Below are 15,167 nucleotides of genomic sequence, written 5' to 3'. Positions count from 1 at the left end.
CATTCATGTAAATGTACATTGCAGAACATTGTGGAGGTTACTGGAAAATGCGAATGTGCAATGTCTTCCGGAAATAGAAAATATAGACTTCCAAGAAGTGTTACTTAGTGCACCAGCTCTGATTTAATGCAATTGGTTGTCTGGGTGTTCCGAGACCAATAAGAATCGTGGGGGCAGTCATTCTGTCTGCAAAGGACTTTAAACAAGATGCGTAAAACAAAGCAACTGATATATCTTATGGCTTTGAGCTTAAGGCTAAAATACCTTTCTGTGTTTGTTTGTAGCGAATGATTTCTCTGCTGTATCCACTCTCCACTGAGCCGTTCCGTCTATGTTAGATGTCATCTCTTGCATCAATGACCCATGCAATTCCCTACAATAATGGCCCACGCCGTGTTGGGGAGCTTCACTAAGAACGGGATGATTTGTTTGTGCTTTACATTTACACGCAAAGATTGTCCTCGAGTTTAGGTGCGTTGCTTAGAAAACACACTGCGAAACAATGCCTGTGTTCAGCCACGCCACAAGCTTCTGGATGTGATGTATTTCAAAACTTTGTACTGCAGTACTTTTAAAATATCGATCATTAGTTGCAAAAAAAAACCCACAGGTTAGACTCTTTTATTTGGCCAAGTAACTTTTGCCATATTTTGGGCTAAAATCAAACATAACATGAATAGATGGTAGGAGAACTCAGTTATGTTGGGGTCTCAGGGTCTAAAGGGGTCTACAGGGCTAAAGACCTCTGTCAGCAATGGGGTGAATCTTGCAAAACGTTTTTGTAGAGTTCACCTAACAGCGTCTGGATAGGTTTGGGGGTAGAGAAGTAGCATTTTAAACCCGAATCCTATACAGGTTCCTCCAGATGACTTCATCTTTGTTTTTTGGGTTCCTCCTGATACTCCAGTGCTGTATTTGGTCAGTTATTACCTCCACCACCAAAGGTGGATGGAGGTTATGTTTTCACCCCTGTCTCTTTGTTTGTCTGTTTGTCTGAGAGCAAGATATCTCAAAAGTTTGTGGACGTATTCAGACGAAATTTGGCAGTGATGTAGTGTATGTGACAAGAACAAAATGATTTAGTCTAGTAGGAAGACTAGGTCCCCCTGCACCCCCCGGAGATATACTTCTAATCAGTGTTTCTAGATTGGAAAAAATGTGTAGAAAATGACTAGCTATGGCCCCAAGCTGAAAAAATGTCCCACATACCATTTTTATGCAAATTACTGCTGCCATTATCAAAAAAACGATTTTTGACATATCTCAGCCAATATTGCAGATAATTGAAAAATGAAGGTGTCTAGACCCATGTTTTGAAGGGCATAGATCATGATAGAACTATTCATAACATGATTACATGTGTCTATGGTATACTAGTATGCTAATTAGTGCTTTATTTACAAAATAATCACAGTTTTACGAAATAATAGACTCATATTAAGGTCCGTCTACACAGACGTTAACACAAAGTTTTATTTTTCTAAATATTACAACTGTCAAAATAGTCCTAGCACTCAATGTGACCACTCTTCTCTTGCTTGTTTTAGATAAACATCATTAGCATTAGTGATTCTACACTGAGTCAGTCATCATCATTTTCATCGAAATCGTCAGAGTCAAACTCTTCTTCTCCTTCCTCTTCCTCCTCCTCTTCGTGCTCTCCTGTGTTCAGAAGATCCACCAGTGAGGTTGGTAGGATGGGACCACTGGACCACATTGGTTTCAACAGTCCTTCATCAGTCCTTATCCATCCTTGCTCCTCATAAGGTTTTGGCTTTTCGATGATAGGTTGATCGGCTCTTTTGTACAATGCTACGCGGTGGTTCACACGCTGGATGTGCGGCTTCAGGGCAGACTGGCATGGAGGAAGGCGAGCCAGATCAACCTTGGACTTGGATGTGAGGGTCTTGTCCTCTCCCACCATTTTTCGTAGCAGCTTGGCACGGACAATGTCCACTGATGACTCGCGACTCTGGCCGTACATCACACAGGTGAATTTTTCTAACTGCCTCTCCACCTCAGGGTTGGCATCCCAGTTGTCACCCAGTTCACCGAATGCCCTGTGAAACCTGGGATTCTTCTCCAGCTTTTTCAAGGGCCCGACTTTTCCCTTCCCTTTGAAGGCACTGGTGCAGTCTTCTCCGCTGAACACATAGTACCCCAGGAGAGTGGCACAGTAGTCCTCTCCCAGGGATTCTGCCAGCTCAGAGACGTTGACAAGTTGGCGATGCTTCCCTGACCCTGTATCCAGGTACACCGTCAGCTTGATGTTGTGGGCATGGTGGAGCAGGATCAGGAGGATGTCTGTGTCCGGTGTTCTGACTACAGCGTTCTTGTATCCGATGGTAGCAGCATGATGGAGGTACAGAACCACCCTGGTATCAGTCTCTTCCTGGTTGCTGTAGATCGTGGGGAGTTCACGTACCTCGACCTGAAACACAAAAAGGCACCGCATTTCAATCACCAGTCACTGCCAGTTTCAGATCTAGACAAACATCACAGGTAATCACCTTTTTTTCAGGAAAAATTACAAATTGAATCGCCATTCACGAAGGGCTTTCAATTTTACCTTGCCATTCGTTGAGGCAAGTTGGTGGGCCTTCCCCTCCACGATCAGCACAGCCATCTCTGTTCTCTCCAGCCTGGTAGCTGCCTCTTGTCCACTCCACACTTTCAGAAGAAGCTGGCACATCTGCTTTTTGTTGTCGTCATTTGCAAGGAACATTTTGAAGTCATATGGCTTCCTGGTTGCTGGTCCAGCCAGAATGATCTTCTCTGAGCTGCCCCGCCTCAGCCTTTCCTGCGCTTTGATTGACTCAGGATGGTAACTGTCAGTGGAGAACATCTTTGGCGATGAGCATCTTTGGTCTCAACTTTCTCACAAAATATACACTCTGGCGGGAAGATGGGTTCAGCAGAACCTCCTGGTTTACGAGGAGAGTGATGCCATGATGAGGTTGATGGCCCTGGTTCTGTATCATCTCCCAGACGATGAAAGTGGCGGACAAAGTGCTTATAACACTTGCTGTGATATCCTACTCTTTCTAGGTCATCAGGAAGAGTTGCCGGGATCTGATCACATACTGATTGCATACGACATGGGGAGTCATGCGGTTGGTTGAGACGTCTATCCCGGATCTTTTGAAGCAGTTGCAGTTTTTCTGAAGCAGATCCTTTAATTTTACGGAGGGGCGTGAAATCCCCATGATCAGACATGGATGGTACATGAAGGATGCATGTAGGAGGAGAGCTTTGGGCTGCAGGTTCTACACTCCGTTTTCTTTTGGGCATGCTTGCTGTCGATGTCTACCATCACTGTTAAATGACAAATAAGAAATCACGAATGATGTTAAAAGTGCCTGTGAAAGGAGGCTCTGAGTTTTCAGTGAGGTAACAGAGGTTCTGAGTCATGTTCTACACTAGGGTACTTTTTAGCTGACTAAACCATGTTTAGTGGCATCAAAAGTGCTAATAGCTAAAACATCTAAATTCTTCCACACTAACGTTAGCTATCTAGGCCAATGAAACATTGTGCTAAGTTACTGTAGCTAGCTCAGCTGTCGTGCCTCTTTCTGGTTCAATTCATATACAGAAGTCAACAGATATGTCTCATGTTTGGCATTAACAAAAGTTTAAGTTACACCGACATTAGGAACATACTGTACATAGATGAGGCTAGCTTTAACGTTAGCTAACATGGTGCTAGCTGGCTCAGCTGTTATTCTGCCTGTTTATGATTTCATGCAGAAACTGAAGTCAAGAGTGTGAGTAACATTATAGTTAGCATCTTACCTGGCTAGATTGGAGGATGAATACCAAGAACAACACACAGATGGAATGGAAGACTGAACTTTCAACTGAGGTATTCAATAACATCAACGTTACCAATTGATACGAGCGCGCGACATTACCAATTGATACGAGCGCGCGAGCGCGCATGTTACATGGATGGAAATGTAAAATGGCAGCTATAGCAGCACTAATTTGGATCTCTAGTCTGTCATTTCTGCACTGTGATTGGATAACATAAAAAAATATGTTTGGGAGTTAACAGCAGGAGTTGGTAGATTTTACGTGGGCTGGGTGAGAAACCTTTAAATAAGCAAGTGAAAATCTCTCGCAATACAAAGTCAATGGTGGGAAGAAAAGTTGAGTGGTACCAATGTTACTGCCAATGTCCCGCCCCTATGCAAGACTCAGGAGCATCTTGTTGACATTTAACCTTGAAAATACCTGGGTTTAGACCCCTTATGTACCATGTTAAGTTATCTGCAGTATTAACGTATCCTTATCATTTGTAAAACTGATTATTTTGTAATTACAGCATTAATATGCATACTAGTATACCATAGACACATGTAATCATGTTATGAATAGTTCTATCATGATCTATGCCCTTCAAAACATGGGTCTAGACACCTTCATTTTTCAATTATCTGCAATATTGGCTGAGATATGTCAAAAATCGTTTTTTTGATAATGGCAGCAGTAATTTGCATAAAAATGGTATGTGGGACATTTTTTCAGCTTGGGGCCATAGCTAGTCATTTTCTACACATTTTTTCCAATCTAGAAACACTGATTAGAAGTATATCTCCGGGGGAGTGCAGGGGGACCTAGTCTTCCTACTAGACTAATTAGATTTTGGTGAAGATCCAGATTCGGATCCGGCTCGTATAATTTTTTTAAGTGTTTCCTCACCACTGGGAGATAGAGCCAAAAACGATAAATAGCAGGATGTTCCAAAAAGTTGTGGACGGATTTGGACGAAACTTGGTGGAGAAATTGCGTGTATGATACGAACGAATCGATTAGATTTTGGTGAAGATCTGAATATGGATTCGGATACGAGAATTATTTAATTATCAAGTGATTCTTCACCATTGAGTGATACGGCTAAAACCGACACATAGCAGGATATCTCAAAAGGTTGTGGACGGATTTGGACAAGACTTGATGGACATGTTGTGTGTGTGTGATAAGGACTAATCGATTCAGTTTTGGTAAAGATCTGAATATGGATTCGGATACGAGAGTTATTTAATTATTAGGTGAATCTTCACCATTGAGTGATTTGTCTAAAACCGACACATAGCAGGATATCTCAAAAAGTTATGGACGGATTTGGACGAACCTTGGTGGACCAGTTGTGTTTTTGACAAGGACGATTCTATTCGATTTTGGTGAAGATCTGAATATGGATTCGGATAGGAGGATTATTTAACTTTTAATGATTCTTCACCATTGAGAGCTGGGTGAAAAGTGATATACAGTGCGTATCAAAAAAAAGGTAATCCGAATTCAAGGGGTTAATATGCAAAGGTTATTTAGTTTGACAATTTACATGTGGTTTACCAATTATGAGGAGATCCTCAGCTTTCCATTGATGCCTTTCATGCATCATTGTTGTCACACATGACCGAGTACATGTTCATTGAAAATGACAAGTTCAAATCGCATTTTTACAAGTTTGGCTAATCAGTTCAAGTCGGTTTGAAATGGACGCATTACTTGTCGACTGCCAAGTTGATTATGTAAAATTGTTAAGCTGGTCTGGTAATCGTCGATTGCATCATCTTTTGTTTAAGATGGGTATTTAAGATGGGCCTACAGTGAATGGGTTTAGAGACAGTCTGAGTCATTGAAAAGATGGTTCAACTTATGACTGAACAGCGGACCTTCGTGGTTACAACCTTTCACCAAACTGGAAGTTTGCAGCGAAATAGTGATGCGTTCAGGGAACGTTTCCCAGAACGGGAGCCTCCAGCAGCCAAAACCATCTGGGCGAATGTTAGAAAATACCAAGAGCATGGCACTAGCCTCAACCGCAACAAGGAGAATTCTGGTAGGAGGCGCACTGGGCAATCGGAAATGAACATTGCAGCAGTAAGGCAGCAAGTTTTGGAGCATCCTAGGGATACCAGCGCAAGACGAAATGGGATGGGATTGCCTTTGGCAACATTCAACCAAATCACAAGATTGGACCTCCACCAACATCCATATCAGATTCACAACCGGCATCAACTTACACCATGGGATTTTGCCAGGAGGCTGGTGCTTGCCAGATGGTTGATAGCACGTTGCGAAGCAGATGTCAATTTCCTGCGGTATCTCGTTATCGGCGATGAAGCTGCTTTCGCCATGGACAGCAAGGTCAATACCCATAATGTTCTTGAATATGCACCGACACCCACGTCCGACAGGACAATCCCCGGAATTTAATTTTGACACCAACATGAATCGACAAAAGTGGACTGTTTGGTTGGGACTTTGTGGAAGTGGTCAGGTGTTTGGACTATTTTTCTTTCAAAGGAATGTCAATGGTAACAGGTATCTGCAGATGATCAATGATGAAGTTTTACCGCAGCTGGAGGAGAACTTTGAGCGACGGGTTCGTGGCGTCTTCAGATATCTCTGGTGGGCCCAAGACGGTGCCCCAGCACATCGTCTTATCGCTGTCCGAGATCGACTGAGGGAACTCTTTGGAGACCGAGTCATCGCCCTCATCCATGCAGTGGAATGGCCACCAAGATCACCTGACCTCACACCATGTGATTATTTCCTTTGGGGGCATTTAAAGAACAAGGTGTTTGTAACTCCTCCCCATGATCTTGACGAATTGCAGGGCCGTGTTCGACATGCTTTGCACAATGTTCGAAGTGGATGCTTTGCACAATGACCCGGCTATGGTGAGACGAGCAGTTCAGGGCATGCTCCGCCACTGTGAGCTTTGTGTTGAAAGGGGAGGTGGACATGTTGAAGGTGTGGGTGCATAAAGGCCAATCATTCCTGAGAAAAGTTCACATCTGACGTTCATTTTGCACCAATTATCCTGACTTGCATCGATTAGCCAAACTTGTAAAAATGCGATTTGTACTTGTCATTTTCAATGAACATGTACTCGGTCATGTGTGACAGCAGTGATGCATGGAAGGTATCAATGGAAAGCTGAGGATCTCCTCTTAATTAGTGAAGCACATGTAAATTGTCAAAATTAATAACCTTTGCATATTAACCCCTTGAATTCGGATTACCTTTTTTTTGATACGCACTGTATAACATGATATTTGAAAAGGTAATGGACGAGTTCTGAATGAACTTGGTGGATGAGTTTGTTAGGTGGCAAGAACAAGTCGATTAGATTTTGGTTCAGGTCTGAATCCAGATCCGGCCTATCAGTGGGATACAAAACATAAACTGTTCAACCTGGTGGAGGTTTGCGCTCTACAGTGTGCCGTTCTAGTTTGAATAGTATTGTGCTTGCCATTGAGATAACTAGGAGTAAGTAAGAGGGCTGCCTTTTACATAGATGTGACAGGCTAGATGTACAAAATGGCCTTTATCATCTCAATTCCCTGGAATACGCCCAAACCGAACACATTGACTTTGTAACTTTTACATACCCTCAAATAGAAGAATGTTGCAACACAAATATCTTGCCCGAAATATTAATATCCATCATATGTACATAAGGCAAGGAAATGCGGGCAAGGGGGTTAACAAGGAGAGATGCAGAGATGCAGACAATAGGGCAAAATGGAGAAGATCGTCATGGGGACCGCAAGGCTAACCCCCGCTCCAACAGGGAAAATGGCTTTTAAAATGCATGTTGTTGTTGTTGTATATGTACATAAGGGTGACATTTTAAATTGTGAAATATTGTAATGAAATGTGATAGGGCACATCCACAAAAAAGTGAAATGTTTGCAGCACAACCTGAGTAGTTAAACAGCAGATAATGTGTTGCTATGTTAAGGTGGGTAAAGACAAATTGGAGGCTTGGTGTTGAAGCCGCATCATGGCGAGGATGTGTTTTAGCTCAGTGCTGGGTTATGCCTCTACCTCGCATTTCAAAAGCTTACAGTTTGTCGAGCTCGATTTGTACTCCCCTGCTGGGGAGAGAAATGACTTTGACCAAGTAAATTGGCAGGCCAAGAAATTATCTTGGCAGTGGATGAAGAGCTAAGGAATGGAGCCAGATAACCATAAGATGTTATTTTGACAGTACAGGTGAAGATGTGTTCATCACCAAATGCCGACAAGCACATGCGTTGCAATTTGTGGGCATGAAATTTGGGGGAAATGTATTTCTTATGGATCAAGCAAAGGGCGGAAGAGGATGGAAGAGGAGGTGGCTAGTCTTGGAATACAAATCCTCTCCATTCCAAATCATCATTAGGAGGCCATAAATACATTTCCTCAAAAAACTATTTTTCCTCCTTATCTTACTTGTTGGAGTAACATTCTGTCTTCGCCTTCTTCTTCTTTTTTTTTTGTATGCAAAGTCATGGCTCATGGAAGAGCTGGAACACTGAACAAATCAGGATGCAACAGAACAAGGAACAGTTGAAAGGGGGGGTGGAAACACCAACAGCAGGGTTGAAGGACAAAATAGAACGAGACTTCAACAGATGAGGGATGAGGGGAGGGATGAGGGAAAAGGGAGGATCCATGGAGTGGACAAGATGGATGAGGAAGCAAACTCTCAGGAGGGAAAAGCTAGGAATTTGGAATGACTTAGGTTTGAGGTGGACATGGTTGGTTAACGGGGGTAGAAAATATCGTAGTCTCAAATGGGGTAAGAGTGTGATCTAAGATGGCAGTGAACAGCAAGAAAGTTGCTTCAATAGGCGAGAAAAAGAGAAACAAATGAGTGGAAGTGAGCAGTAATTCTGGATTTTGGAAGTTTCACCATAATGGGGTTGATGATGGACCTTGTGCACCTTGCAGAAACCTTAGAGGAACAAAACACAGAAAGAGCAAAGGGCACAACACCAGAAAGGAGGTCGTAGAAGACAGCGAGACCACCGACATTTCACCGATGGGAGAGTGATAGGCCCATAGACTCAGCTACATTGTGGGAGATTCCAATAATATTGAAGGCTTTGGTATTGACAGCATCATGCAGAGGAAGGTTTGAGGCAGGAGTTCCAACCGAGAGAGGAGAGCAGTGCTCCATTGAGGCATGGATGAAGGCCATGTAGGTGGATAGGAGTTGAGGTCTTTCAAGGAAGGACTTTGCATGATGGAGGATGCCTAGACTGTCTTTACAGACCAACTTTGAAATGTGGTTTGCCCATGATAACATCATGACTGATTAATGAGACCCAGGAGTTTGAGTGACTGAACTTCCTGAAGAGGATTGTTAAGAAAATATATGGGAGGGTTTGCCAGACGGTCCTTCCAGAGAGAGATAGTGAGAGTGTGAGATTTGTTAGGATTGAAAGACCTTTCCCAAGTGTTTGATCAGCTTGTTCTGTTTCCCTCTTTCTGCTGTTCTGTTGTTCCATCTTTATACTGTTCTGTTACATCCTGATGCATTCAGAGTTCTAGCTCATTCATGATCCTTGACTCTGTACTCTGTACAAAAGAAAAGCAAGGAAGGATGCCATAATGCATTGAAACCATAATGCACATTTCCAAGCTGGCCTCCAAAGCCAGTCGCCGACTGGGCATCCTCCGTCGTGCGAAGTCCTTCCTCGGCACACCTGAGCTCCTCACCACATACAAGGCTTTCATCCGCAGCTCAATGGAATACTGTTCTCCCCTATGGGCCGGTGCTCCTGCCTCACACCTAGCTCGGCTTCACGCTGTTGAAACCAAAGCTTTCAGAATTATTGGAATCTCCCGCGATGAAGCTATCTCTGAGGGCCTTTCACTCACTCACCGCAGGCAGGTAGGTGGTCTTTCTGTCTTCTACCGACTCCTCTCCGGCCTTGCACCCCCAGCTCTCTCTGTGCTCTGTCCCCCAAATATTCCTACAGGTCGCACAAGATCTGCCAGCAACCCTCTGATGGTTAAACTGCCGAAATCTCGGCTCTCTGCTCACCTTCACTCTTTCATTCCTCTTTTCTCCCGCCTCTGGAACAAACTCCCTCACTCCCTTCAATCCCACTCCTCCCTCCAGGTCTTTAAAACAGCTGTTCACCACCATCTCTTATCTTCCCCCATCCAAAACCTTGATCTTTTCTACCCCCGCTAATTCACCCCAGATCCACCTTGTTTGAAATTCCAACTTCTTTCCTGGAAGTCCTGGCAGTGTCCATATGTTTTATACCTCTCCCACCGCCCCCTTCCCACGCCCCCCCCCCCAAGCCCTCGCCCTCTCTCAGATCTCTCGATGTCTCCATGTCTCTCGGTCCCTGCTCTCAAATGTTGTGTTTGTGTCCTTCCCCCTCTCTCCCCATCTTGTCTACCGCTCCCTATGTTATATGTTTTATGTGTCGGTTTGTCTTTCTGTGTGATTAATGTTCGCTCTTTCACGAGCCTCGACCTTGTATACAAAAAAAAAAAAAAAAAAAAAAAAAAAAAAACCTTGAGACATGTTTTGAGAGACGGCCTTGATCTCATATCTGATATTGAGAGTGAAATCCCATTTTTTGTTGGGAGAGTAGAAGCAGCATGTCCTGGGTAGTGACCTGGTCTGAATCCAAAATGTTGATCTGAGATGAGGCTGTTGGAGAAAAGGAAAGATTTCATATCACCTGTGATCATGGAATCCATGACAATGCTGATTAATTGGAAACAGGTCAAACAGGACTGTAGTTAAGGATATTGGTTTTTTACAACTTTTATGTAATGAGGTGATGTTTGGGGGATTTCCAGGCAGATGGAATATGAGTTCGGGCAAATTATAGGGTGAAGAGTGCAGAGAGAGGATGTGCAAGAGTAGCAGAGCATGTTTTTAGGACACATGAGCTGATGTGTTCTGGTCCAGTCGAGGGTTGCCAGTAATATCTCTACCTTCTCAGGTGCAAAAGACACAGATACAGGATAAATTGGGTATGACTGGGTAGGGTGGGTCCAGAGAGCAAGGAGTTGGGGACACAATATTGTTATGTTTGTGTGGGTAGGGGATGAAATACCATAGTGGAGATAGAACTGTGTAGTATGGACCACGTGTGAGTAGGAAGCCAATCTCGATGTATTTAAGTGGAGAAACTGTGAGCTAAAGATTGTTTACGTGTCACCACATTGGGGGTGGAGCTTGTGTTAACTAGGTAGGGTTAAGATTAGTTTCCCCGGTTTGTGGTTGCTCCCTGTGGATTTTTACGGTTTTTTTTTTAGCTCACCTGGAACGAAGTTCAGGGGAGCTTATGCAATGGCGCGTCATCCGTCCGTCAGTCCGTCAGGCCGTCAGGCCGTCAGGCCGTCTGTCCGTCTGTCCGTAAACACTTGAAACTTCTTCTCAGAAACTGCTAATGGGATTGCGACCAAATTTGGAACAAATTATATTTGTTATGTTGTGACTAAAGTTTGTTCACGGCATTGAAAAAATTGGGGTCTAAGGGGATTTACTGGGGGTCAAAGTGGGTCCAGGTTTGACCCCCCCCCCCCCCTCCAAAATAGGTATGTGCTTTCTTCTTTGAAACTACACACACTATTTCGATGAAACCTGACCAGAACCTTCACCACCGGTAATGTACCAAAGTTTGTTCACGCATTAAAAAAAAATCTGCCCCTTTGGGGATCTACAGGGGTGCTGCCCCCAAAATAGATGTTTGCTTTCTTCTCAGAAACACTACACATGCAATTCTGATGAAACTTAACCACAACCTTCATCACCCATGATGTACCAACGTTTGTTCACGGCATTAAAAAAAATCTGCTCCTTTGGGGTGTCAGCATCAAGCAGAGGAAGGTGTGAGGCTGGAGCTCAAACCCAGAGAGGAGAGCAGTATTCCAATGAGGCATGGATGAAGGCCTTGTAGGTGGATAGGAGCTCTCTCAGGCCTGATGTGAGAAGGGAGGGTGATGTAAGACTGGTTCGCAAACACACCGCACATGGACCATGCACCTACAAATAAAGTTTTTAGCAATCAGGTGATGAATAGTTATGGGTGACTGCTCAATACAAAAGCCGTGAAAATGATGTTCAGTCAATTTAAACTAATCAGAATATTTCGGCAGGAAAGTTTAATGTGTCAACTCAGGTTGTGGAAAATACGTCAAAACTGTAGAGGTGAGAGACAAGGCCTGATGGCAGCTGGAAAAAGACATGAAAAAAAGCAAAAAAACCCAGCATACAAACAAAAATAATATGAATTAAATAATAATAAAAAAACAATAGTAAAAATATAAAGCATCTAAAAATGCAAAACTCATCCGCATCCGTTTGTATATAGACGCCTTCTTCTTCCGTATGCTCAAAATAACGAAAACAGTTTCAAAAAAAGTACAAAATGAAAATTGATGATTTTATGCAGCCTTGACCTTTGCGCTTCTAATCTAAAAAGAACAATGAACTCCTCCTACCTTTTGATTAGTGAACCAATTCAGTGACCTAATATGAAAATTATTTACTTTCAGTTCAATTGGATGAAAATCGATTATTTTATGCAGCCTTGACCTTTGACTTTTTGACCAAATTATTAATTTGCCTTCTCCATATCATCATAATATAGCTTTGTTTAAAATTTCATGACAAAACTCAAATGATAAATTTAAATTTCTGGTCAATCAGATGAAAATTGATGATTTTATGCGATGCTGACCTTTGACCTTTGAACATTTTGAAAAAATTATTAATTTGCCTTCTCCATATTGTCATAATAAATGTTTGTTGAAAATTTAATGACAAAACTCACATGGTAAATTGAAATGCCAAAAAAACCAAAAAACAACCATTCTCATTATAAAATGTTTTTGCTGACTTGAATAGTTAGCATACATAGCATTAGTATTAATCGTCATTAAAAGGTAAACTAATGTCAAACCAGAAACACTGACAACTCGTAGAAGAGGTCATGATTTAATTATTTCATCATTTGTCCATATATGTATACAGCAAATATATATATATATAGATATACTAGCTGAGGTACCCGGCTTTGCCCGGGTTGAATAAGAATAAGACAAATATATGATGAAAAGAACATGTATATTTTAGAGCAATATCACAGTACATTTCCTACATGACGTTTTGTCAATTGTCAATTTCTCAAAACCTCTTGGTATACAACATTTCTGGTTTTCTTACTTGGTGCCAAGACATAAAGATTGCTTGGTTTTCCAACCCTCGAGCAGCCCACGTACAGCTGGCCATGGGAAGTACCCGGCATTGCCGGACGGGGGAAGGGAGGGGAGGGGAGGGGGAAGGGAAGGGGAGGGGCACGGGGGGGAGGAGAGGGTGGGGAGGGGAGAAGAGGGGGGGGAGGGGAGAAGAGGGGGGGAGGGGAGGGGGGAGGAGGGGGAGGCAAGGAGGAGGGGGAGGGGAGGGGGAGGGGGAAGTGGAGGGGAAGGGGGAGGGGGGAGTGGAGGGGAAGGGGGAGGGGGGAGTGGAGGGGAAGGGGGAGGGGGGAGTGGAGGGGAAGGGGGAGGGGGGAGGGGGGAAGGGGGAGGGGGGAGGGGGGAAGGGGGAGGGGGGAGGGGGCAGGGGGGAGGGAGGGGGAGAGGGGAGTGGGAGGGGGAGGGGTAGGGTGGAGGGGGGAAGGGGTAGGGTGGAGGGGGGAGGGGGGAGGGGAGGAGGTAGTGTGGGAATGGAGGGGGAGGGGGTGGGGAGGGGAGGAGAGGGTGGGGAGGGGAGAAGAGGGGGGGAGAAGAGGGGGGAGGGGAGAAGAGGAGGGAGGGGTGGAGGAGAGGGGAGAAGAGGAGGGAGGGGGAGGGGGAGGAGGAGAGGGGAGGGGGGAGGGTGGAGTGGAGGGGAGGGGGTGAGGGGAGGGGGAGGGGGAGGGGGGTGAGGGGGAGGGGAGGGGGGAGTGGAGGCGGAGGGGGAGGGGGGAGTGGAGGGGAAGGGGGGAGTGGAGGGGAAGGGGGGAGGGGGAGGGGGAGTGGGAGGGGGAGGGGAGGGGTAGGGTCGAGGGGAGGGGGTAGGGTGGAGGGGGGAAGGGGTAGGGTGGAGGGGGGAGGGGAGGAGGTAGGGTCGGAAGGGAGGGGAGGGGGGAGGGGGGGAGGGGATGGAGAGGGGGGAGGGGAGGAGGTTGGGGAGGGGAAGGGGGAGGGGAGGGGGAGGGGGGAACGGCTAGCTTGGCAAGCGATAGCAGGCTTTTTACTTTTATTTTTACCTCAATGAGGGCTATATATATAGTCTGTGCTTGGAGCCTTCAAGTTCAACATAAAGTTTTTTTTATGAAAAATAATGCAGATGTATAACAATCCACCAATGCAAGTTCAGAAATGAATGCAGATCCTTTACTTTGCGATACAAACGCAATTCCCGCCATTTCCACTCACGATCGTGGCGTGGCCTCCACAGTTACCGCGCCTCTTCCTCCTGCAAGACCTTCGTCACTTCTTTCACTCAAAATGCATGAAATTCTGCCGCATGAAATTATGTAGAGGCCTCGTCGGGGGGATATAAGGTAGATAAGGAAGGCGTTGTAACAGAAGAATAAAAATAAAAGTGGAAGAACATAAGGAAATGGGAGCTATTCTGGACCCACAGCCAAACCCGACAAACCATTGCAATACACCCCGAACGTCTAGCGCCGCCACAAACTACACCATGGAATTGCAGCTGGCGCGGTTTTTTTAAACAATAGATATTAAAATAAAACGTAGCCTAAAACCACCGGGATTTTATGCTGATTCCGAATCTGTGTCTAAAACTTTTCTCCGATGTGTAGTTCTTGAGTTATAAGCGGACATCCAGACAGACAGACACACACACAGACACTCCTCCTTTATATATATAGATATATATATATATATATATATATATATATATATATATATATATATATATATATATATATATATATATATATATATATATATATACACTCACATAAAAAAGTAATCACGCCCCATGTAAAGTTTTGACTTTTTCAACATATTTCAATATACAGCTATTTGATCTTCATTTCAACAATATTGATAGATAACGGTGATATAATATAACAAATATCATGAAACATTTACATTTTGTAGTCTATTGTATAATTTAAATAAACATAAATGCAAATTTCGCATGTGGAAAAAGTAAGTACACCCTTGGCTCTCATAGGTGGTATTGCCCCCTTTGGCAGAAACAACCTCAAGTAGGCGTTTCTTATAACTGTCTACCAGTCTCTGACATCGACAAGGAGAAATATTTGCCCACTCCTCCATGCAGAATTCTTTCAGCTGTGCGATGTTTCAGGGGTTTCTTGCATGCACAGCTCGTTTCAAATCCCCCCACAACATCTCGATGGGATTTAGATCGGGGCTTTGACTTGGCCATTCCAGAA

The 15,167-nt window shown here is 44.1% G+C and overlaps 2 protein-coding genes across 2 annotated transcripts in view; both read right to left on the bottom strand.

Annotated features, from left to right (window-relative positions):
• Positions 1–1,149: 1,149 nt before the first annotated feature.
• LOC144891236 (uncharacterized) lies at positions 1,150–2,845 on the bottom strand. Its single transcript, XM_078773632.1, has 2 exons — positions 2,570–2,845; positions 1,150–2,431 (listed from the first exon to the last, which is right to left on the bottom strand). Exons 1-2 carry the CDS (start codon positions 2,843–2,845, stop codon positions 1,583–1,585), a joined length of 1,125 nt encoding a protein of 374 aa, XP_078629758.1. The 3' UTR covers positions 1,150–1,582.
• A 421-nt stretch (positions 2,846–3,266) lies between these two features.
• The window catches only part of LOC144891235 (uncharacterized), an 846,635-nt gene continuing 834,734 nt past the window's right edge, over positions 3,267–15,167 (bottom strand). The window contains exon 2 of the mRNA XM_078773630.1: positions 3,267–3,315. Within this exon, the coding sequence (XP_078629756.1) occupies positions 3,267–3,315 (49 nt within the window). The remainder of the gene's footprint in view (positions 3,316–15,167) is intronic.

The sequence above is a fragment of the Myxine glutinosa genome, chromosome 3, assembly GCF_964187855.1.
Source record: "Myxine glutinosa chromosome 3, kmMyxGlut1.1, whole genome shotgun sequence".
Classification (NCBI taxonomy): Eukaryota; Metazoa; Chordata; class Myxini; order Myxiniformes; family Myxinidae; genus Myxine; species Myxine glutinosa.
The sequence above is the reverse complement of the archived record's forward strand: the minus strand, read 5'-3'. Positions and strand labels throughout refer to the sequence as shown.

Excerpts from the sequence above, each read along its gene's own strand:
- LOC144891236 (XM_078773632.1), bottom strand. The coding sequence starts at position 2,845 with ATGTTCTCCACTGACAGTTACCATCCTGAGTCAATCAAAGCGCAGGAA. Across the intron at positions 2,432-2,569 it reads TTGCCTCAACGAATGGCAAG|GTCGAGGTACGTGAACTCCC; the intron begins GTAAAATTGAAA and ends TTTGTGTTTCAG.